At 43.6% G+C, this 24,545-nt stretch overlaps 1 protein-coding gene across 1 annotated transcript in view; it reads left to right on the top strand.

Moving 5' to 3' along the window:
• Positions 1 to 389: 389 nt before the first annotated feature.
• The window catches only part of SORCS3 (sortilin related VPS10 domain containing receptor 3), a 597,918-nt gene continuing 573,762 nt past the window's right edge, over positions 390 to 24,545 (top strand). Inside the window, exon 1 of the mRNA XM_048505478.1 lies at positions 390 to 1,898. Coding sequence (XP_048361435.1) covers positions 1,071 to 1,898 — 828 coding nt within the window. The 5' untranslated portion in view covers positions 390 to 1,070. The remainder of the gene's footprint in view (positions 1,899 to 24,545) is intronic.

Below are 24,545 nucleotides of genomic sequence, written 5' to 3'. Positions count from 1 at the left end.
GGATTCTGTGATGCTCTAATGAAAGTCCACCCGTGGAAGGGCAATTCTACGCTTTACTACTTGCTTGGACTTGGAGCCCATTAAGGTCAGCGGGGACTTACTTCCGAGTAGGTGCCTTCAGGCTCCAGCTGCTCATTTGCCCGGGAGCTCAGGCTGGCTAAAAAAAAGAAATGCTGAAATCACTTTTCGTTTGCACGCTTAGCCAACCACAGGGAATCCAGAACTCTGGTCCTACTGAGTAATTCCTATTGAAATCCGCCGGATTTATTCCGAACGTACTGAAATATATCAGTCTGAAGATTTCTTGCTTTCTCTTGTTCGCGCACCCACCCACCGACCCACCCACACATCCCACCCCCCTCCCGGCTGTTATTTCAGTGATTTACGCAGAGACTACCAAAGCGGGGGAGATACAGGAGGTCCCTTTTCTGGGCGCTGCTGGGAAACCTGGTGCGCCGGCTGTATGGGTTTGTCGCCAGCCGCCGCTTCCCATTCATCCAGCAAGCGAGGCGAAATCCCGCTCCGGGCTTCTCTTTGGCTGTTGTTGTTTTCCTGCCCACGCACGCCGATGTAGTTTCTCGCACTCGTTGCGTTCACACACAGAGAGGGGGGAGACACACACCGGCGCGCCCGCGCCGCTCCGGATTGCCCCGGCAGTGCAGCGTGGTTGGTGAATCGCCGGTCTATTCCACCCGTCGCGTTTGGCTCGGGCGCAGCAGCTCCTCCCCTTGGCGGTGCTACCCGCTTACTTGATCAGATCCTCGAACGTGCACCGTTTCACTGAAAAGCACTTTTTTTAAAAAAAAAGAAAGGAAAAAAGAAAGAAAGGAAAGAGAGAGAGAGAGAGAGAGACGGGGGGAAAATCCACCAACAGGGCACGAACAGATTCCAACTACGGGAGTTTTTACAAAATAAATAAATAAAAGCTGCCCGCCGTCTCCGAGGCTGAGGAAAAGGTGGAAGAAGAGACCTTTGGCGGCGAGATAATCATAATAATCAGCCGGCTTTCCCCTCCCTCCCTCCCGTTGGAAGGGATCCCCCTCCAAAGCCTCCAAGTCCCCCTGCAAGGTATGGAGAGAGGGGCCGGCTGGTCCTCCGGCTGCTACGTTGCCTGGATCGCCTCGGCGTGGCTTTTGCTCGGCGCTGGGCGCTTCACCGGCGCTGAGCTAACTTGCCGGTCTTGCTTTTCTGCTTCTCCGGCTCCGGCATCTTTTCGGGGGAAGCTGCTGCAGCCGCCGCCGTCGCCGCTGGAGGTGCCTCGGGGAGTGGCTCTCGGGCCAAGCGGTGGCGAGGAAGGGCAAAGCCTGCAGGGGACACCCTGCGGAGGATGGGGCGTCGGGAGCCACGAAGGAGGGGAGAATGGCCGAGAGACGGCGGAGCTCCGAGAGGCTCGGGGCTTGGGAAGGGGGCAGTCGCCGGCCGAAGGGGTGGCAGGGCTGGGCTGCGTGGCCCCCGAGGTCGTCCGGAAGGGATCTAGGAGGGCGCGGAGGAGCCCCACGCCCGGTCAACTCTGGGGTGCGCTGAAGGGCAGCGGAGGATCCTCGGCTCTGGGCTACAAGGGGGTGCAGGTGTTTCCCGGAGATGCCCGGGGGGGAGGCCCTTCCGTCGGGGTCACGCCCAACGGCCCCTCTCGACCGCCCCGGGCGAAGAGGACCAGCGAGGACCAGCGGCCTTTCGCCCCGGACCATCTCGGGGCAGAAGGAGACGGCTGGGCGGCCTCCTTCCCCGACGGCCAGAGAGGCACGCGAGCGCAAAGCAGAGGCTCAAAGGAGGACGGCCGGCCGGGCAGGCAGCGAGGAAGCGGCGAGGAGCTGCAATTGACCAGCACGACCTTTGCCCTGGCCGGGGACGCGGCCCACAACCAAGCCATGGTGCACTGGTCCGGCTACAACAGCAGTGTGAGTCGAGGGGGCCTGGGGGGTGGTGGTGGCGGGGAGAGCCGCTTAGGGTCGGGGGGGGGGCGAAGCTCGAGTTTGACTTCTGGGGCTCGCTTCCCGCCCTCCGATAAAAGTTTTGGGCTGGGGGGAAAACAGATCAGCGGGTGGGGGAAAAGGTTGCAGAGAGGGCTCGCCGGAGCAGTTTCATCTCGGAGTGGCTGCAGACTGCCCAGGCGTCCTGGGAGGCAGCCTCCGGTCACTCCGGGATTACACGGCTGGCTCCGGCGAGCCCTCTCTGCAACCTTTTCTCCTACCCGCTGATATCACCGCGCGGTAGGAAACGCGGAATTCACGCTGCGGAAGAGCCAAATTGCCGGAGAGGGGCTGTTGCAATTGTCCGGCCTGCGTGGCTGTTTGCAGATCCTCGGCTCGTCCGTGCTCTTTTGGTCGCACGCACGTCGAATGCACCGGGACGCTTCAGCACTTCTGCACTAGACGCGGGGCGAGGAGCCCGCGGGGTTGCTTGTGGAAACCCAGGGTTTGATTTATGAAGAAAGGCAACATCCCCTGGCAGAGCTCGCACACCCCCCCCCCCCCCCCGCGCCCAATCAAGCTCTGCAATAAGAGCAGAGGAAACCCCAGAAAGCTCCGCTGATCGCGCCTCTCTTAGTCAAGGGCAGTTTCTAACCTTCCCGCTTCCCGGCCCCCGCAAATGCGGGAGATGCCTGAAACGATCTGAGGCATCCCTGAAAGTTTGCATTGAATCCAACCTGTAGGCGAATGGATGCATTTTATTTCTTCGGCTCAGTTTTATCAAAAGGTGGCGCTCTTGAAGTGATTCTGGCTCGCGCTGTGCTAAATGTCGCTTTATTATGGGCAAAGTGTCTGCTGGATAGAGCAATGAAAGGGACATTGTTAGGTTAGGGACACTTCTCTAGCTGGCGTCTCGCTTTATGAGGCTCCGTGGACGGACGTAAGAAAGACTCCCAGTTTGGTTTCATTTTGATGGGAGAGACGTTCAAGCCTAGACTGCTCTGAAGGTTGGAAGCAGTCGAACTTCAGGGGGCTGGGGACAGCCTGTTGGTCACAAGGCGCTCATTACTGTCTCTTCTTTTATTGTTCTTGCATATTTCTGCAGCCAGGCACAGACCAATTAGAAACTCAAAGCAGAACATGCAGATCTGAAAAAGGTGTTTCCCCAACAGTTAGGATGACTATTTTGTCCTCCATTTTGCTGGTCCGTTGGGACCTGATCCTTTCCTGTCTAGACTATCCTTCCATATCGCTGGGATGTTGGGAGGAAACTGTTTATAGTTTGGCCTGCCTTTATGAACTGGGAGTTTTATCTTTGAAGGATTACCTTCATTTAGCAATAGCTAACATGAACTTGGATGCATACTGGTATTCGTCTGGGTCAAGCTGTGATTTCTGCAGTCGCTCACAATAATACAAAATTATACGGCCTGTAAAGGTGCGTCTTATCTTTGAGTGATGTAGAATCCTGATTTTTTAAAAAAGCAACTTTGGTCTACTTAGCAAAGCCAGCTATTCCCACTTTCTTGTCTTAATGTTCCACCCAAAGAGCTAGGTTGCTGGTATAGATTTTCAATACTTTTTTTCAGTTGCTTGTTACAAGTATTCAAAATGGTCCTAATACTTTGGGTAAATGAAGATTTTGTTCCCCCCTTCCAAAGGTAGGTGAATCTCAGAAAAGAATGTACATTCTTTCTTATGATACTGTTGTACAAAATATCATTTTATGTTAGATAATAACCATGTTAAGATAATTTAGTGCAGTGTGGTAGCATTCTGCACTTCCTTAATAGTAATGGAAGGAAGTATTTGGCTTCAAATGAACATTAGGTGTATTTTACACATGGAATGACCTGGGTAACTGGAGTATTTGTGAGAAGTGAAAACAAGTCAGCATGCTCTTTAAAAAGTTATATCCATCCAGGATCTGGGAAGGCTTACATTTTCTCTTCCTCTCTCATGGGAGAAAGCACATGTTCTAGCTCGTGATTAATTAGCTTTATTTTTAAAAGCCAGCCACCACAGTGAACCTACTGGGAAAGTCAAATGCTAAACTCGACTCTGCCTTCAAGGGGGAAAAGTAATCGGAGATCATAGCAGCTGGTTTTTTTTTTATTTTCACTGCTGCGGTCTTGCTTCTCCCCAGTTTGACAATGGGCTTGATTGTGGTCTAAGGAGGTCAAGCAATTGGCCTAAGGGAGCAAAGTGGAATGGTGATTTGGACTCACATTAGAGTTTGGAGCTATTATGGACCTGACTATAAGACTTTTATTACTGCTTACTGCCAGGGAACCTGTTTCCTGAACAGAGAGATGAATCAAAGCATCCAAAAGAGAAATACTGTGTGTATGTGTGTGAGGGGGGTCAACTACAGTGGCACATCCCTTCACATTGTTGCTTATCTTTTGCTCTCTGGCACATGGCAGAATTCAGTTTATTCACCCAATGAGCATATATGGGCTGTATCTACACTGGCATGCTCGTTTAAAAAATATTTGACAAAGGTCTCCCTCTTGCTTTTAGTCATAGAAACTGGCAAAAAGTGGTGGTTTTGTATACATTTAATTCCAGTGTAGAGAGTTCTCCTGGGGCTTTAAAAACCTGCCTGATAAGAATAGAAAATAGTGGATTTTATTTATTTTTTAAAAAAGCTAATGGAGAGTTTATGGCTGCATGCTGTTACAGAAGAAAGGGAAACAAGCAAATTCAATGGAGAATAAGAAAAAGCACATTTAAAAACCTCAGTACGAAATCATACTTGCTGAAGATCAGATATCACTTGCATGTGAAGCTATGAAGTTGGATGATTGTGGTAGGGGAAGGCAATGTGTGTTGCTTGTATGTATGAATGTAGTGAATCCCTTAATTTTTTTTCACTCCAGTTTGCTAGAAGTAACAAAGAGTCTGTTGCTTCAGCACCACAATGCGGGGCTGTGGAGCAGAATCCACTCCTGTGTATGCAGCTTAGCATCTACTCCAATACGGTATTTAATTGAAATACTAATATTTAAGCCACATGCTCTGTTCTTCTTAACATGTCTCAATTGAGGATGACTGGAGAGAGCAATGAAGGTGACCTTAAAAGAGAAGATTATAGTTAGGATTTAGTAGCATGCTTGTGCTGGTCATATTGAAAAGTCAGATACCCATTTATGGTATCTTCTGGTGTGCAGAGTGGCTGTGTCTATTTAACTATCCAAGAGAAAACTAAAAGAGTCCTAGTACAAATGACTTCATGGCCTGTTCTTCGCCCCTCCTGTCTCCTGCTTTTGTTATGTGTTTTGACAGTGTGGTTAATGCGTTGGGCTAGAACAGGGGTAGGGAACCTGCGGCTCTCCAGATGTTCAAGAACTGCAATTCCCATCAGCCTCTGTCAGCATGGCCAATTGGCCATGCTGGTAGGGGCTGATGGGAATTGTAGTTCCTGAACATCTGGAGAGCCGCAGGTTCCCTACCCCTGGGCTAGAATCTCACTATGCCTTTGAAGCTTGCTGGGGGACCCTGTGCCACTTGACACTCTCATCCTAACCTACCTCATGCATTCTGGGTCTGGAATTGAGAGAAAGAAAAGATAGAAATGAAGCCAATAAGTATGTAATGGTCTCCTACTGATCCATGTTCAACTTCCTTTTCTGTTGCCAAGTTCCTCCTCAAGTTCCACTCCTATTTCAAGCTTTTGCTCAGTCTCACTTTACTCCTTCTCCAGTGTCAACCGTCTCCTTCCTCATTATTTCCTTTATCTCTGTATTGTACTTTATATTTCCATTAGCCTTAGCATATCTCCATCATTTAATACGTGATGAAATCCAGACCTTTTCACTAACCGTAATGTAAGAAAAACTATAATGTAAAGTGGTCTTAGAAGCAAAGGGAAATCTAAGCCAATTAATGGTTCTTGGGACAAATGCTATTTTTGTATGTACTGATCTTTCAATGATTATGACAATAGGTGGGAGTGTTAACAAAATCTTAGTTATTAGTTTTCATCAAAGACAGTTGCATGCAACAGAAAATGGAGAAATGAAAGCAATAGTTGTATATTGTCAAACAGCAGATGGCCAAAAGATGTTCAGCCATAAGGCTATACCAATTAAGAGTGAGGTTATTTCTGAGTGGTCAAAGATGATCTTCTTCTGAAAGACTTATCCTTCAACCTTTACAGCCATAACACAGCTCACCGTTAATCTCTAATATGTGGCATAGAACCCATAGAGTGGCAAACACAAGAAATCAAATGAGATTAGTCACATGACATCAGTCTCGTGACAGAAAGAGGAGGCATCATCAGTTATAACCTTATTGGTAGGGGAATCCACTGGAGAACTGAATGAGGTGTGAGGGAATCAGGCTTCATGGAAAAGAAAGAAGGCAAGGGTGTCTGAACCCGTCTATCATAAAGAAGATTCCTCTGCACTTTGAGTGACGTTGCCTCATTGTCTTGTGCTCTTCTCAGCATTTGAAAAAGAGGCTGCCCCAGAGCACTGTGTGCAGTTCTGGAGGCCTCACTTCAAAAAGGATGGGGGCAGAATGGAGAAGGTTTGGAGGAGAGTGACGAGGATGATCACAGGCCAGGAGACTGAGCCCTTCAAGGAAAGGCTGAGGGACCTGGAAATGTTCAGTCTGAAAAGAGGAGGTTAAGGAGGCGTGATTGCTCTTTAAGTACTTGAAAAGCTGTCACTTAGAGGAAGGCAGGGAGCTATTTATGTTTTCAGCAGAGGATAGGATTCACAACAATGGGTATAAATTATGGATAGTAGGGTTGTTGTTTTTTTAGAGTACAGCAGTGGAATTAGCTGCCTAGGGAGATGGTGAGTTCCTCCTCACTGGCAGTAGCTGGTTGAACACTTGTCAGGGATGTTTTAGACTGACCCATGCACTGAGGAGAAGGTTGCCTTCTTCAAAAAGAAGGAAAATATTTATAAGGGATTTAAATCTTACAGATTGGGCCATATAATTAATGTGTGAGTTCTGGTTTGTGGGTTGAGACTATTGTTCCATTGAGATGGATGAAGAAGCTCTCTGCTCTTTTAAGCTAGATCAGTGGTGCTCAACCTGGGGGTCGTCAGGACCCCTTTGGGGGTCAAATGACCCTTTCACAGGGGTCACCTAAGACTCTCTGCATCAATGTTCTCCATCTGTAAAATGGATAAATGTTAGGGTTGGGGGTCACCACAACATGAGGAACTGTATTAAAGGGTCATGGCATTAGGAAGGTTGAGAACCACTGATTTGTTCTGATTTAGGCCCTTTCCGCATGGGCCAATAAACACAGGTTAAGGGTGGAATAAATCCCTGGTTTGGGGCGGGGATTTTGTTCGGATTCTGCTCCTAACTTTAGTCTACTTTGCGTTTTCCCTCACAACTCGGGTTTTTCAAGAATTGCGATTTGTGCAATTCTTTCATTTTAACATGCCTCGCAGCCATGACTGAGCAGCTGTGGTTGAGCAGGCAGGAGGCACATTATGCGGCTGTGCTTTCCTCTTTTTTTTAACTCCTGGCTCCCATCTGCGGAGCCACACAGGCACTTCTGGGGACAAGAGGCGTCATCAAGGCTGTGGGGGTCCATGTGTGCCTGCCTGCGAAGCTGTGTGTTGGTGGGAGATACATTTTTTAAAAAGACGTGCCTCCATGTGAAGGTGCATTGGTGTCCCGCGTTAGCTCTGGGCTGCCTGTATGGAGACATGTGAAAGGCCTGGGCCTGCACTGGGCTCATGTACCCCAGCTGCACCCCACTTTGTTTTGGCCATGTGAAAAGGGCCTCAGTTTTGTGTATTAATACCTGTGTCTAGAAACATACACTTGAACTGAAATAAACAGGAACATAGAAAATGTAACTGGTAGAATAGAAATCCAGATTTTCAGCCACATTTGCATCTTCTGTAGGCATGCCATATGAAAGATGTCAACAGTGTGTTCTTGAACCCTGATTTTAGCTGTATTTGGAATGGAAATGTATATTTTTATTTCTTTCCATGAATGTATACTTTGTTTCTAAGTTCTCAATCCATAGGGATCAGTTCCATGGGGGTTGGGAGATCATGAGAACGTGGGAGTCGGGGAGAAATGAAATGTCAAAGTAGAAGGCAGCTGCTCATCAGGCGGATTTTTTTTTCTTCCTGGAAGGGAAGGAATATCACTTGGTTTTATGGTTGGCATTACAGGGATTGTTCTAATTTGCTTCTCGTCGCAGAGTCCACTCATCCTTGTACACTGCCACATAGAACTTGCTCATGCTTCCCAATGGAGCTGATGATTGTGTATGAATTGGGAAGGTTCACATAAACAATCTTCGAAGGGTTGTTTTTAGTATGCAAATAATGACTGGTTCACATAATGGAAATTGGATCCAGGCCATTTATTCTGAGTCATTTTCAGCTGTCCATGAGGGAAATATGAAGAATAAGGTCTATAGATACAGACACAATTACCCAGCAGCAATTTCTTGAGTAGAAACCATTAGTCACGCTTTTTCACTTGTTAAAAAAGTTTGTGTGATCATGGGCATACATGCACCCTTATGGCTCCAAATGCATTGTGTGCAGCCAGTTTCTTCCAGAACATCACATTCGTTAACAACATTTCCTGGCCCTAATTGCTTTTTAAAGATGTGAGATGCCTGTGTCAATGATCTTTCAAAATTCAGCCATTAATTGATCTTGGGCTACTAAGTATAGAGATGGGTTTCTTGCCAAGATTTCTTCTCGCAACCACTGGTGGTTAAAATAAAGAATGAGAAAAATTAATCCTCACAGAAATGTTGCTAAATAATGTGGCTGTTTAGTTCTATGAAAAGAATTGAGTGCACTTAGGAGTGTCAGCTTTCAGGTGGGACCTGGGGATCCACTGGAATTACAATCCATCTCTAGATTAGAGATCAGTTTCCCTGGAGAAAATGGATGATTAAGTGGGTGGATTCTGAGGTATTGTAGCCCACTGAGGTCCCTGTCCTCCCCAGGCTCCATTTCCAAATACCCATGTCTGTCTGTCTGTCTGTCTGTCCTTTCTTTTGGATTTTGCTACAGTGAAAGTGCTGAGTCCTTTGCCTCCAACTCTTTCTGGTTTCTCCATTCTTTAAAGTGTTAATCATGGATTGTAAGTGTTTATATATACACAGTTGGCTATGACAAAGTAATTAATTATATTCATGCATCCAGTAACAAATGGTTCCTCTTCCCTGTGCATCTGATACCTTTTGTTAAAAGAACTGGAAATGGTTGAATAGAAAGGTGTGGAGGTGTGTGATTCTCTGTCTGCTCTGTCTAGATAATAATGGTTCAGAATTCTGTTGGCAGCATTCTGATGAGGCTGCAAGGCTTCTGATGTACAAATTGTCAGTCAGGTGCTGTTATTTACCTCTCACCTTGGTGAGCTGCAGCCTGAGAGCCTGATAGGTTATTATATGTGGTTGGTGGTTTTTAATTGGGGCCTCTAACAATGAAGGCTGTGACAAGGGGAAGTATTTATCATTTTGAATTGATAGCTTTGCAGAGTGGTTTTTTTCATTTTGGAAAAGGGGAATTTAGGCTTCAGCAGGCTGTGGTACAGGGGATGGTTCATGTAAGCTCCTTGCTGAATAACGTACTCCTGTGATGCTAAATAGGAACATATTTGTCAGGATTGAATTGTCATGCAGTTGGAAAGAATCTCTTCCTTTCATCCCTTAGTTTTAATTATGTGGTTTAGGTCATGACTATTGCAAAGATCCCTGGGGAGTTATGATATCATAATACATTCATTTTCTGTGTGGTTTCCTTTGGTGTCAGTAGATTTGTTAAGGCACATCATGTGGCTGGATAGTTTAAGCCTTGGACATGTCTGTTAGGTTGGAGGAATGTCACTTATGCCATGCATCGAAAACCAGTTCCGACCATCCTCTTATGAGCATCATTTGTGCAGATGTGTACAATATGTGAATTTACTATGTGTCTTGTAGATACTTTATACTTATTGGCTATGTCTTATTAACTGTTCCTTCATAGTATTTACATCATGATTGTACATATCCAATGCATAGCCGACCCCCACCTACAAGTCCAAAATACTACTTTGGGAAATTGATGAAAATAATCACATGACATAAACAACTAAGAGCAGCTTATTCCAGAGGTAAATTGTATTATGGAAGGAGTTGGAAGCATATCTAATTCTTACCCTTTTCTTAACCTAGAAACCACAATTCAATATGAGGGAAATCCATTTAACTCTGTGCCATCCTAGGTTTTTTTTCCCTGTGTTGCTTGAATTGAAGTTTTATCCCCCTCTAAGGGATAACTAATTCATGTTAATTGATCTAGAATACATAAGCCTGGATACCATTGTGCACTGAACAGAGCAAATGCAAAAGCTGCTAAATCTGCTGATGAAGGCCTTGTATTTTAGTTGGCTGGGGATAAGAACCTCAAATTGTGTAACCACCTAGTTTGCTTTTATCTTAAACCTGCTGGCATGGCTGACACAGTCAGAAAAACATTTTTCACATGATATATGATCAACCTGTGGGACTCACTGATTTAGGATTTTATTGATAGCAACTAGTATAACTGGCTTTAATTTTTGAGTGAATGCTAGAGAGTAATAACACTGGATAGACATGGTAATCATGCTGTGCTTACGAGACTTCCTAGTTGACTATTCTTGAACAATGCTGTACTCCTTTGTAATGCTGGCAGAACTCAACAAATGATGTGCAATTTTTAAAAAATACAGTTGGTCCAGCTGTGTCTTTGTTCTTATGATGGTTAGCTAGGAACATCCACCTACCTCATTACTCTTCTCAGATACCTTCACAACACAGTGGGAAGGGAGGACACTGTATTCTCCACCAGCATGGTGGAAAAATAACCAGCAGTCACTGGATACCAGCCAAAAAAAAACTTGGGGGCGGGGAGACATAGTGAAACAAGATGAAGAGTGCTGGACAGTGCATGATGGTTAGATGATTACATGATTGAGACTTTTGATCTATGTAAAATTACTCTAATTAGATATCATGGTCGACTTTAAAGTGTGTTTATGGGGCTCTTTCCAACTGTCTTCCCTAGAAGATTATAGCTAGAGATATACTCTGTGGCCTATAATGTGTTAAACTGCTTATTTCACTCAGCTGCACTTGATCCATTGTTATATGAAGTGCTTTCAGTTTTGGGCTGTATGGCTTTGTTGAGGAGTTGATGGATGAGCAGCATTTCATGAGGTTTGCCCCTGAGAGACTCTGAAGCTGTATTTGTAACTGTGAGGTTAGAGTTCTCTCTGTGGAGAGGGAGACTTGAGTCTTGCTCCTTTTTCTTTTTAAAATCATAATTTCTTGCAAGATCTGATTTTTTTAAAATTGGGATTTCCCTTGTGGAACTCAACTTTGATCTCCCATGAATGGGACTGAACACACATCTTCTGCTTCCATTGCATTGCTCTGTGGAGCTTCAGCCAGCCTCTTGTCATCTTGCTTTCTCAGTGTGAATTCTTTCTTATGTGTATGCTCCCCATTTGGGGGAGGGTGTCTGAAAACACTTTGTTCTCCTCATATGGACACCAATACCAATGTGACTTGACCTTGCTGACTTGACTGGCTCTCAAACAGGAATCTTTCTCCGAGGAAATCTCTTGAGTTCGTATTGCATGTCTTCTGACTAGGAAAGGCGGTGATGAGAAAGGCATTGCCATCTTCATCTGCAGTGCTTGTCCCTTGTATGTTATAGGGCTCTTTCCAGCTGTCTTCCCTGGAAGATTATAGCCAAAGATTCACACTGTGGCCTATTATGTGTTAACCTGCTTATTCCACTCAGCTACACTTGATCCATTGTGATGTTATCATGCAACTATCATTGCTATTGAGTGCTAATGGATGCCTTCCATGTATGGATAAGTGTGGAGGAGATACTATGGAGACTGTGGGAATGTTGGTCAGTATTTCTGTGTTAACTTTTGTGTCTAATTGTGTGACTTTGCTGCCAGAAGTATAGGGGATTGTGACTGTGTTATGCCATTTTTAGCTCTGGTATATAGCAGCCACCTGAACATTGGCTTGGTTGTCTTTTAACCTCAGTGGGCCTAGCAACTTGTTCCTATCCTGCCTCCTTTAAATAGTACATTTCTAAAGAAAAGGATTGTCATGGTTTGGTTCCCTGCCACTTGATGTTTTAGCCCTTTCCTGCCATCTGTGCCAATATCGTGTTGCTAGTAGAGTTGCATGTAAAGCTCTTTCCACACTTTTCCCTTTCTTCTGTCACCTCTTCTTTTTTGCTCTGCTGAACCTCATCTGCTACCAGCCCACCCCCTCACTTTATTTCCTTTTCCCGCTTTATTCTTAGTGCCTTCTGCCATGCTGCCTCAACCTACTTTCCTCTTTTCCTTTATGTTCCTTTTTGAGCTGCCTGCAAAGCCTTTCTTCAAATTATATGAGCTTCACTTTTTCTCAGCTCATGGTTATTGGACTTCTGTTCACCATCCCAATTACTGATGTTTTAACCCCTGATTTCTCCCTCTACCTGTCTTGTCTGCCTAATATAAATTATGAGTGAGGGCTGAAACCTGTTTATTTGATTAAAGTACCTAGTAAACTATTTGTGCTAAATGAATGTAAAATAATTCTCAGGATGTGCATGTAAGTGGTTGTCAGTGTCAAGTCTTTTTCCTGGGACCCATCCCAGGAATAGAGGGAGCAGCTTGTCCTACATTAACGTTGCCAGCTTGCCACCTCTATTATAAAATTCTCTGCTCCAAGACAGTCTTGGTTTCGCCCACATATTATTCTTCACAACATTTCCACTTTAAAAATACAATGGGGTGGGTATATATGGATGTGAAGCATCCTTGCCAGGCTGCAATCCACCAACTAGGCTGGAAAAAAGGGACCATACAAAAAAGTATAAGAAATAAGTTGCAGACAATAGACAAGTTTTAGAGAAAAGTGAAAAGAAGGGACAAAGGAAGAAACGGTTAGGGAGACCTGGGCTACATTGAATCAATTGACTTCTTCTAGGTATGGGTATATGTGATCCTCTTGTTATAATTGTATACCTGTCTACAGTTTATTGATGGGAGAGGGGAAGGTAAAGTTTATGGCTTAGCATCTGTCAATAGAGGGATTTCAGGAATGAAAAAAGTATTCACTCTGGTGATGTCTGCAGATTAAATTTTATGATGATGATGGAGGACGTTCCCTGTGGCTTAATTCGGCTAAAACAATTACTTTGTTGATTCAAGCTGCCATTTTAGTTTAGGAGCAAAAGCAGCCCTTTCCAGGACTAAAACAAATTACCAAGTCTGTTAACTTAGCTTAGGGTCTGTTGAATTCACTGGTTTGCTGCTGCCCTTGCAAAGATTTAAAACTTGCATGTTCTTTCAGGGTATTGTCATCCAAGCCAACATTGGGTATCATGTAGTGAATATGATACCAAGGCACTGTGAGAGCAGTCCAGAAACTGGCCTATTCAGAATCCTACTCAGGACTATTCAATGGGGCTTATTCTGAGGGAAAAGTTCTTTGGATTGCACTGTGAGTAGTAAATTAGATTTTGGTTCCTGATCTGAATTTATTCCAATTGTGAGTGAGGGCAATGTTTTTTGGATCACAACAGTCCTTATACTTCTGTCCCCTTCAGACCCCCCCCCCCAAAAAAAAAAACCCACCTGAAAGGCAGCAACATTTTTACCACTATAATTGACGTTACAATATGTCAGACCATAGATCTATTTGGGTGGTTAATGTTTTCTCCACTAGGGTTTCTGGAGGGATCCTGTTACTGGAGATGCCAGGGATTGAGCCTTTGACCTTCTGTGTACCCTGTCTTGGGGTCTACCACAGAGTCATTGGGACAAGAAGAGCCCTGTTGAATCATTACAAAGCTCCATCTACGCAGCATCCTGTTTACTACAATGGCTAATTAAAACCCACGAACAGGCCATGAAGGCTTGTGTAGGTACTGGGAAATATGCTGCATCTAAATCATTCATAGATTTGTATGATTTTGTCTACATTTAGACCCATTTGAGATACTAGTCATTGCCATGAAGTAGTGATAAATTCCATAAGTGAGGTTTGGGCAGGGAAGACTTCAGATTCCTGGGTTCACTGTTCTGTTTACAAGAATTCCAGCACCCACCAGCTGGAATCAGTTGTAAAATGGATACCCTTAAGGACAAAGCAGTCTCTGTTACATGCTTCACCACTTCAACTATGTAATCCTTGTAAATACAAATTCACATTTAGTTATTAAACCCCTGGGATTCCAACACTGAATCCTAAAAATAGTGCACAAAGATCAGGTCAGAGGCAAACATTTAGTATTCCTCACCAGTAAAATGAAAGGCCTAGGAATAAGTGACTTTCCATTCTGAGTTATAATTTTCAAATAGCATTTTGTGTCACATTATTATTTATGGCATTACAGAGTAGTATGGCTGCAGCATAGCCAAAGAGACTGGTGGCCATAGCTGGTTTCAGGGAGTGGGAGGTTCCTGAAGAACAAGATGGGGAGAAAGCTGGGTTTACCTTAAAACTTAAAGCTAGGGCATACTGAAGTGGTTCCTGTGGATTCTGAGATAGGAACTTTAGAACTACCATCACTAGCTTGAATTGTATCAGTCCTGTATATCATAAGAATCTCACAAATGCCAGACAGCTAGTGGTTGAATTTCTACTACTGGGAGTACCTCTATGCATGTAGTTAAATACTGAATCATCCTAAACAATTGTGCTGGGGGCAATTGTGCTCACACATATAATGGGGGCTGCATAGAATTCCTTCTTAGTGACCTTCACTGCCACCTCACAAGATCTCATAAAAATCTAGTAAGATGCTCTTGCAGTTTCTTCCTGAGTTTTCCAGCAAACTTGTTCTAGTTGTCTCAGTTTGTGCTTTTTCTTGTGTAACTCCAAGGTATACCAAGGAGCTAGTTTGGAGTGTGGGAGGAGAGAACATTGGTGTGTGATCTTGTTGATGGCATGCCAATCCTCTCTATCAGTTCATCTAATGAATTGCTGGGAGACACTGGATCCCACAGAGCATTCTGAAAGCCAATAGGATCCATACATTACAGGCAAGCATAAATATACTCTTTGGCTATATAGGCAGGGATTGGGGTACTCAAGCAAACTTTCAAGGCACAATGGTCCATCCCTGGCACCTTGTCAACCAATATCAGGCCAATATCTAGCCCGTACCAAAGATCGAATCCAGGGTGTGAGCTGCTTGATATATGGGGCCTGACACAAACTGAGAGAGTCCCAGTGTGGCCATAGAAGGCACTAGATCTGCAACCTGACTGAAGTTGTCCACCTGGGCAATGAAGTCACCCAGAACAAGGCTCACCCGACCACTTTCTCCAGGCAACTTTGATACAATTCATGAACTGGAGGCCCTTTACCTATCTTCTGGTCCAATATTGGACCAGTTCAGGTGTCTCTCCCAGACTGTTGTTGATACAACCCTGACAGCTGTAAAGCCTACCAGTTGCCCTTTGGACTCTTGTCCATCGTGGCTATTGAAAGTCAGTAGTGGTAATGTGGGAGTTCCTTTGGGAAATATTATAAACCTATCCCTGAGTTTAGGGTTTTTTTCCCTGGGGGTTGAAGAGGAGGTAGTACATCTGCTCTTAAATAAAAAAAAATTGTTAGATCCTGTGGATCCAGACATCTATTTACCAGTATCTTATTTGCTGCTCCTGGCAGCAGAACAACTTCAGGTGCTCCAGGAGGATTAATTGGCACTGGATCAGTGGTGGGATTTAAGTAATTTAACAACTGGTTGTTTACAAGCACCATTTTAACAACCAGTTCTGCCGAAGTGGTGCGAACCTCCTGAATCCCACCACTGCACTGGACCCATTTCAGTCTGGCTTCTGGCTATGGGATGGAGATAGCATTGGTCACTCTCATGGATGTCTTCCAGACACAACTGAACCAAGGTGGGTCAGTGCTGCTGGCACTTCTCAATCTGACAACGGTGTTTCATATAGTTAATCATGAGTTTTTAGCTCACTGCCTTACTGACACTGGTATTTGGTGATGGCTGGTCTCATTTCTTCAGGGTCAAGAATAGAGGGTAGCATTGGGGAACGAGACCTCATCACATCACTCATTGGGTGTGGAGTCCCTCAGGGAGCAATCATCTGCCCAATATTATTTTATATTTATATGTGTTCTCTATACCAGTTTGTCTGGAATTTTGGAGTATGTGGATGGCATCCAGCAGTATCTGCTGATGAGTGGCCAGTCAAGTATCATTTCAGAGGATCTGACCAGATGTCTGGGAGCCATGATGGGATAGATCAGGGGTAGGGAACCTGCGGCTCTCCAGATGTTCAGGAACTACAATTCCCATCAGCCTCTGTCAGCATGGCCAATTGGCCATGCTGGTAGGGGCTGATGGGAATTGTAGTTCCTGAACATCTGGAGAGCCGCAGGTTCCCTACCCCTGGGATAGATGAATCAGAAGCAGCTGAAATTAAATCCATTGAAGGCAGAGGTTCTATGGCTGGGCCTGGGATACATATGATTGGGATGCCACTCCTGGCTTTTAATGGTGTGCAACTGACATCTCAGTGATCAGTCAAGAACCTGAGTGATCCTGGTTGCCTCTCCCTTGGAGACCCAGGTCACAAACACGTTCAAACTGGCATTTTTTCATTTATACCAGGTTAGGCAACTGGCGTCTTCCCTGTCCCACCACGACCTAGTATAACAGTCCATGCAATGGTCACCTTCAGGTTGGATTATTGTAACTTGCTGCATGCATGCCTTCCCTTGAGACTGATCTGGAAACTTCAACTGGTGTAAAATGTGGCAGCCCGGGTCCTTACTGGGTTGCCAAGGAGAGCTCACGTCAAGCTGGTGCTCTATCAACTGATCTGGTGGAGTACCAAATTTGGTGGAGCACCAAATCAGGTTCAAGGTTCTAGTATTCACATTTAAAGCCCTAAATGGCCTGGGACCTTTGTTTCTGTGTGAATGCCTCTCCCCATATGTCCCCTGAAAAACATAACACTCGGCAAACAACAACTTACTGTCTGTCTTCACTCAGTGTCCTTTTCAGATCTAGCCCTGGCCTGGTGGAATGCTCTCTCTAGAGAGACCAGGACCTATGGGATTTATTGCAGTTCTGCAGTGCTTGTATGACAGAGCCGTTTCACCAGGCCTATGGCTGAGGACAGCAATTGTTTTTTCCACTCAGAGTACCCCCTTTTCTTCTCCCCTTCCCTTCTCCTTTGTTTAAAGTATGGGGATATGCCAGAACCCTGTAAGCTAAATAGTTCCTTCTCATGGGGGAAATTTAATTTTAAGTCACCAGGTTCCATTATTATGTTGTTTTATTGTTATGTTTTGTATGTTGGTGTATATATATATTATGGATACGTATGATACCGATAGCTGCTCTGAACCTGGCACAGCAGGGGAGAGTGGTGTAGAAGTCCAGTAAATAAACAAATACAGAGGGCTAACTATAGGATCAAGGGCAGGCACACATTCTTGATAATTTCCTTTGAGCTCAGCCTGATGCTAGCAGAGAAAATATTAGATTACACAGAAGCATGGTTAGCTGGAGAATCAAAGAAGATTTTTTGAAAAAATAAAACTGGAACGTGTCAGATTCTGCCTTTGGTGTATTTTCTTTTTCAGTCTGAAGGCACTTAGAGTTGGTGTCCTGAGTGCAAACTACGGATCAAAGCATAATCATGGCAAAAATGGAAGCTATAAACTTTAGGTTTGGGGTTTGCAGGTTAGTAGACAGGCCGCATCTGCCATGGTCTTTCTTTTCCTTCCTCCTTTCAACTCTGCAAAATCTGATTTGTAATGTGGCATTGTCACAAATATCTGAGTCAGTCATCACACAAGGGTGGCTTTTTTAATGCTAATATCCATCCTCTTCCTACACTGATTTTTGTTTTTTGTGTAGCCTCTCAAGTTCAGGTATGCATTATAGATGCCACAGGTCACATCTGTTGCACAGTATCCATTCATTTGGACAAACCATTATGTCTCTGTGTGACATTTTTAACTTCCAGTTCTATTTTTCTGTTTTGAAAATACAAGGAAATTAATATTTTTACTTTTTTTCACATCTATGGAGGATGGACTGATTAAGCATGCGTCATACAGTGTTCAGAAACCAAATGCTAGGGATTTATTCTGATTCATATTTGGTGTTTAGTGTCCCAGATGGCAAAGAGGGCAGGAAAACCAACAGATCCACGGTTGCACTCTTACAATTTTCAAAAATAATCTGTTAAGCCTTAGTATTAAGAACTTGCTCCAAACTGTAATTGTTTTATTCCACTAGAAGTCACTGACAGTTGTACTGGGCCTTTGTAACTTGGTAGGAAATAGAGATTAAAGCACCACTAATTCTGTTGGGTAGATATGAAAACGTTCAGTGGTGTTGCAGCTCCAAATAACATACTTCTTAGTTCTGGTGCCTTTTCCCATAGAGCTTTCTTTCAGCAAAAATACTGGTAATGAGGGAGTCCTCATACTGCCAGGCAAGCCTTAAAGAAGCATGGAGGCTAACACTAGAGGGAGCATGCACATTTTATATCATATAAGCAGGAAAGAATGGAGAGTTGTACAGTACTTTATGAGAGATTGCTGCAATATTAATATTAGACATTCACTTGCAGAAGACTCCCCAAAACTACTGCTATGACAGACTTTTTCTCAGAGTAAGGAGTTGGTATACAATGGTATGGGACTCAAATCCCAGGTCCATCACCTTGGACTCATCCTGTGAAAATGACTGAACATGTGTACTGGAGATCATTCAGGCTGAGCATGCACCATCCTATTTAATATTTCATCCTCTTTGGCTTCCTCTCTAATTACTTTGTGGGATATTAGGATTTGGGCTCTGCTGAATGCTCAGCTTCTTCTGGCCTGTTTAAAATGAAATTGCTTGGCTCTAGGCTCAGTGCTTTGCTTGTGAAATCGTCACATCTCTTTAGCAAGTGCTAGTGGGTGTTTCTGGACTGTGGAAGGAAGATTAACTTTTAGAGGGCTGGAGACAATAGACTCATCCTCAGCTGTTGATTGACTAGGGCAAAGGCAGACTGTGGGGCTTGTACTGTCTGCCTCCCCTCACAGAAATCACTCAAGTCTAAGAAGATTATTCTGGGTAGGAAATTAAGTCATTTGATCAGTTTACTTTGAGAAAGAGAAATAATTTGTGTGGTATCTCTTCAAAGGGAGAAAAACATGTTGTCATTTAGTCATGTATTTGTATTTTAGATTTTTATGTCACAGAGCTGCATTATGAAGTAGATAGTGGTTCTCATCCGACCAGTGCTGGTTAGAGACCAAAATTTAACCTGAATCCAATTATATTTTGAAAATGAAATGTGTTGGATGGAATCCCATTGATTAGAGGGAAAGGGCTCCTCTGATAATTGTTTAGACTTCTTTAGCTGAATGGCATGCAGAACTGGTTCTTTGCCCAAGGGACTGAGGTCATCCCCTGAAGTCTGTGCTGTTGTGACTCAGCTTGCCCAGTATGTCTGGCAATGGCAACCTCTGTCTTCCATCTTATCTTTATTTGTGAGCATGCTAACATCTTCACAGGTGGATCTTATGAATTCTGGGGGCTTTCAATAAAAGATTGCTCATCTCTACCTGAGCAACTTCAAGAGGCTTTTAAAAGTCATCTTTTATGTAAACACCCACACAAGCAAGCTTCTGCCTTTTGTGGTTATGTAGAAAAGGCTGAAATTATATTTGGTAAGTATGGCATAGGCATAGCTTCATGTGTGTGTTTATAGAAAATGTACATCTATGCTTTTGACCTTTGAGCTTCTGCCTTGACTGAGGGAGTTTATAAATCCTCTTATATTTATCATTTTAAAGATCAGATCATGCCTGTTTGAATGTAAATTCCACAATCCATATAGACTACTGATGAAGTGTCTTCCTATTGGTTGAGTATTTTGCTCTCTCATCAGGTAGACAAAGAAATCCTGAGATCAGAGTTGAATTGAACTAAATGGATTAGCATATTAACCCCTTAGACATCCACTGAAGTCAGTAGGTTTGTTAAACTCTTAAGACTGAATTACGTTCAATCCCTGTTATTTAAAAAAAACTTTGATGGTTAGCTTAAAAAGCTCAGCTGAGTTAATGATGGCATAATTCTTTAGTTTCCTGGGAGAATTTGATTAAGAAGAGTTTAGAAGAGTTTGGATTTATATCTCCCCTTTCTCTCCTGCAGGAGACTCAAAGGGGCTTACAATCTCCTTGCCCTTCCCCCCTCACAAACAAACACCCTGTGAGGTAGGTGGGGCTGAGAGAGCTCCGAGAAGCTGTGACTAGCCCAAGGTCACCCAGCTGGCGTGTGTGGGAGTGTACAGGCTAATCGGAATTCCCCAGATAAGCCTCCACAGCAGAGCTGGGAATCAAACCCGGTTCCTCCAGATTAGATACATGAGCTCTTAACCTCCTACGCCACTGCTGCTCCTTATTATTATTAAGAGATTCAGGTAGGGTTTCCAGCTCTGGGTTGAAAAATATCTGGAGATTGTGGGGGTGGAACTGAGGGCAGCGCGTGGAGAGGGGACGGACTTCAATGGGATATAATACTATAGTGTCCACCTATAGTGGCCATTTTCTCCAGGATGTTCACCCGGAGATCAGTTGTAATAGTGGGAGATCTCCAGTTACCATTTTGAGGTTGGCAGCCCTTGGTGCATCTAGAATAACTAACAATATCTCCCTGAACCTGTTTGGCCTAACAGAACTGTAACTAGCTAATCTCTTTCTTCTCACCTATTCCAACTCTCGCTTTCTTTCTGCCACCCCACTCCAGCGTTCTGTTTTGTTTCTGCTACCCTACCCTACCCACCCGCTACCCTACCCACCCTACCCTAACTTTGTCTTTCTGTCCTTTTCTGCCCCACTGCCCCAACTCTTTCTCTTTCTACCCTGCTTTCTTTTTCTATCCCAATTTCTCTTTCTCTCTGCCCCCTATTTCAGCTCTTTCTTTTCTCTCTTCCTGCCCCCTACCCAAGCACTCTCTTTCTACTCCCTGCCTCCATAACCAAACACTCTCTTTTTCTTTCTGTCTTACCCTAGTTATATCTTTCTTTTTCTCTCCCCCCCCCTCTCAATCTCTGCTCTGGGTAGCTCCTCCAGACATGTACCGGTAATGCTATTTTTAATGGGGGGTGGGGGAGGAGAAGGAAATTTAACTTCCCATGTTTTTTTCTAAAGAAAATTTTCTGCAAATCTGGGAAGAAACCCTAAGTTTACAGAAAAATCTGTATAGTGTCTGTGTGGTCCTGATCCATGGATTTAGGTATCCGCAGATGGTGGTGGGTCACATATTGCTATTAGATATAGAGATTTGCATAATACACACGTGAACTGTGAGTTTTGCTTTAATCCTTTTCACCCTTTTGCCTTTATGGCCACCACATTCTCAGATTCTGGAAATATTTGTTTTGTTTTTATGAAATGAAAAATGAAATGTTAAATATTTCAATAAGAAGCTGAAGGCACCTGAAAAGTACATCAGTGGACATATGTTGCTAGCATTTGTACAGTGGGAACATGAAAGTAAAGTATATGTGAGTGAATTTCCTCAGAAGGTGGTGTAGGTATAATGGCTTGTTGCATGGCAAAGTCTCTATTTGTGTTATCTCTACACAGACGCTCCTTTTTATCAGAAGTCACCATGGCCACCTTTGTCATATTTTTGTCAGAGTTTTACAAGAGGTGCCTTTGTTCCAGGCTTCAGTTTTACAGCAAACAATTTTAATTAATTTAAGACTGCCCTCATCACTCTTTCTTCTCTTGTATGATCACAAACAACCAGAACTGCATTTCCAGGTGACATTTCTCTGCTTCTTTCTGCCAGTGATCAGCTTAATTTCTTTTTGAAAGCAGGAAGACCCAAACAATAAACTTGTTAATTAAATTTTACCTAGTACTGGGTGTCAAGAGAGAAAAATAAAGAAGATCAAAGTGTAAACAAAGTGTTTGTAAAATGTGTCAGCAAATTCCACCTGCTTGAATCGCAGGCAAAATCTTTTACCATCTCAAGACTGCTGTTTAGGAATGTTGACAAATGGATTGGAGACGTGAGAATCCATTTTTGAACAGATGTTGCATGCTAGGTTTTAAGAAATCTGTAAATTGTTTTAACTTATTTAATGTATTTTATGGTGTGTAATGAAATGGCCTATTGTGTGTAATATTGTTTTGGCCTTCTGTACACCCTTTGGGGGTGGGCGGTTTAAAATCCAATAAATATATAAATAAATAAGGATGACTTTGTCCTTTAACATTCAACAAATCCATGCAAGTAAACCAGTAAACACTCAAATCCATTTGGAGGATATAATGTCATCCTCACCACCCCCAACCCAAGAAGGTGATGCTTCATGTGAACAGGGCACTTTGCATGAATGCCCATTTGCCTGAATTGCCAGTTGTGTGACTCTTCTGAATAATTAGATTAACAGGTTTTTAAATAAGGTATCCTGTCCATACTGAGCATTGTCATCATGGAGCAATGGTGAGAACAAGGACAGTAGAGAGATTGTTGCTCACCAGTCACATTCCAAGCTCCTCTATGAACATATGAACCAGGACTCAGTTTATTACTTACAGTGCTGGTATCCTGTACTCTCCATTTATTATTAATCTGACTCAGCATGACAGCCAGTCAGACATTTTTGTAAATTCAAATGGTTTCAAGGGAATGATTGCCAAGAGTGTTCCTGAGATCTTCTGCAAGATGGATGTAGTGAATAGTGCGATTAAAAATATGCATTGGGATGGCAATAACCTTACTAGCTGACCATGCTGGTACTTGACACAAGGCTTTTACCACAGCTTAAATGAGCTTGGGTAGCCAACAGAAGAGTGTTCAGTACTCTGAGATATCTAGGACTAAAATAAATCCTTTTATTACATCTCACGGCGAGTGTTAAGAACACAATAAATGTCACTTATATTTGGACATAAAATCATAGGTCATAAAATAAAATGTTCCAATCTATCAATATAAATTGATTTGCGACCTTTTTCCAATCTAAAAACATTTGTAAAAGGCCGATTAACCTTGCAGGAAGAAAATTACTATTTAATTTCAGTGAATATCTGACACTCTTTATCTAGCACTCTTTAGATATCTCTATGTGAAATTGCTAGAAATTGAGAACCTTCTTGGATAGATCACTACAGCCCATTTTGTGTGGATTAAGTGCTGTCAAGTCACTTCCGACTCATGGTGACCCTATGAATCCATGTCATCCAAAATGGCCTACCATTAACAACCTTGTTCAGGTCTTGCAAATGGAGGTCTGTGACTTCCTTTAGAGAACCAATCCATCTCATGTTGGGTCTTCCTGTTTTCCAGCTGCTTTCAGCCTTTCCTGGCATCATTGTCTTCTCCCAGCTTATTTTAGGTATGGCCAAATCCTCCCCACATCATCAACAGTAAAAGTAACAAGACAGCTCCAAGCTTGTTACAATCATCATATTCTGAATTCACTCAACCTGTGTTTTGGCATGCCATCACAACCTTACAACAAGCTGATGTAGATTGAATCTTTGCATATAATGAGTGGTCTTTCCTATACTTGTTGTTAGAATGGACTATACTGGTGAAAAAAAAGAGGATATAAAACTTGATCATAGGGACTGAGTAGTTTTAGATGTTCAGAGCTCAGAATTGGAGTCTGAGTAGGAATATTGAAGGAGAATGTGTCTGAACATGCATCTGATGAAACAGGCTCATGCAGCAGTAAATCTATTAGTCTTTGGAGACCCACAGGGCTATTTGTTGTTTTCCTTGCAACAAATTTTAATTTTCTACTTTTGTAGAATCTGAGTGTGTACAGTCTGCATTTCATCTGGGCCACTACAGCACAACTTGATTCATGAGGTATTCAGAGGCATGAAAGTATGGCTTCCAGGAAACCTTGAGATTGGGACTTCTCTCTGGGACTAATCTATAATTGCATAGTTCTTTTCTGTGCTATCCCTGTACAATCTGTTATTGATTCAAAGACAAGCTTCTACATCTAGACTATTCATATTTCAGCAAAGCTATTCTTGTGTCCCTGGCAGCTGCTGGTTGATGTACAGTCATGGCAAGAGTTAAAGGTAGCTGTGTGTAAGAAGGTTTGACAGATCTTCTGTGGAATGAAGAAGCTACTGAGTGAATCCTTATCCCTCCAAGAAGATTTTGTGTTCTGTATAGTAATGTGTTGTGGTAGTTTAGAAATGTGTGTATACTGCCTTTGTACGCCATTATGTGAATTACACAAGTGGGGACCTGCAAAAAACTTTCAGGGAGAGGTTATTCCTCCTCCTTTGCTTCCTTCCCTCACCCCACTTCTCCCCTCTCTCTAATCTCCAGCCCTTCTCAATGTCCCCCTCTCTTTGCCCCATCCCTTCCCAATCTGCCCCTCTCTTCATTTCCCCTTCTCACCGCTTTCTGTTCTCCCTCCCACAGACAATGTCCCCCTGTCTGGGGCCCAGGTCTCCAAACTTTCCCATCTGTCCCAGCAACCCCATCACTCACCTGCAGGACTTGGTAAGCCACAGCAGCCCAAGGAAGTGGGAGAGCCAGGCAACAGTTATTCCAGGCCAGGGCCAGCAAAGCCAGGGCTTGAATCAGAACCCCGCCCAGCAAAAGCCAGCCCAGC

The sequence above is a fragment of the Sphaerodactylus townsendi genome, linkage group LG08 (assembly GCF_021028975.2).
Source record: "Sphaerodactylus townsendi isolate TG3544 linkage group LG08, MPM_Stown_v2.3, whole genome shotgun sequence".
Taxonomy (NCBI): Eukaryota; Metazoa; Chordata; class Lepidosauria; order Squamata; family Sphaerodactylidae; genus Sphaerodactylus; species Sphaerodactylus townsendi.
Note: the sequence above shows the minus strand (reverse complement) of the source record. Positions and strands in the feature narration are given on the sequence as shown.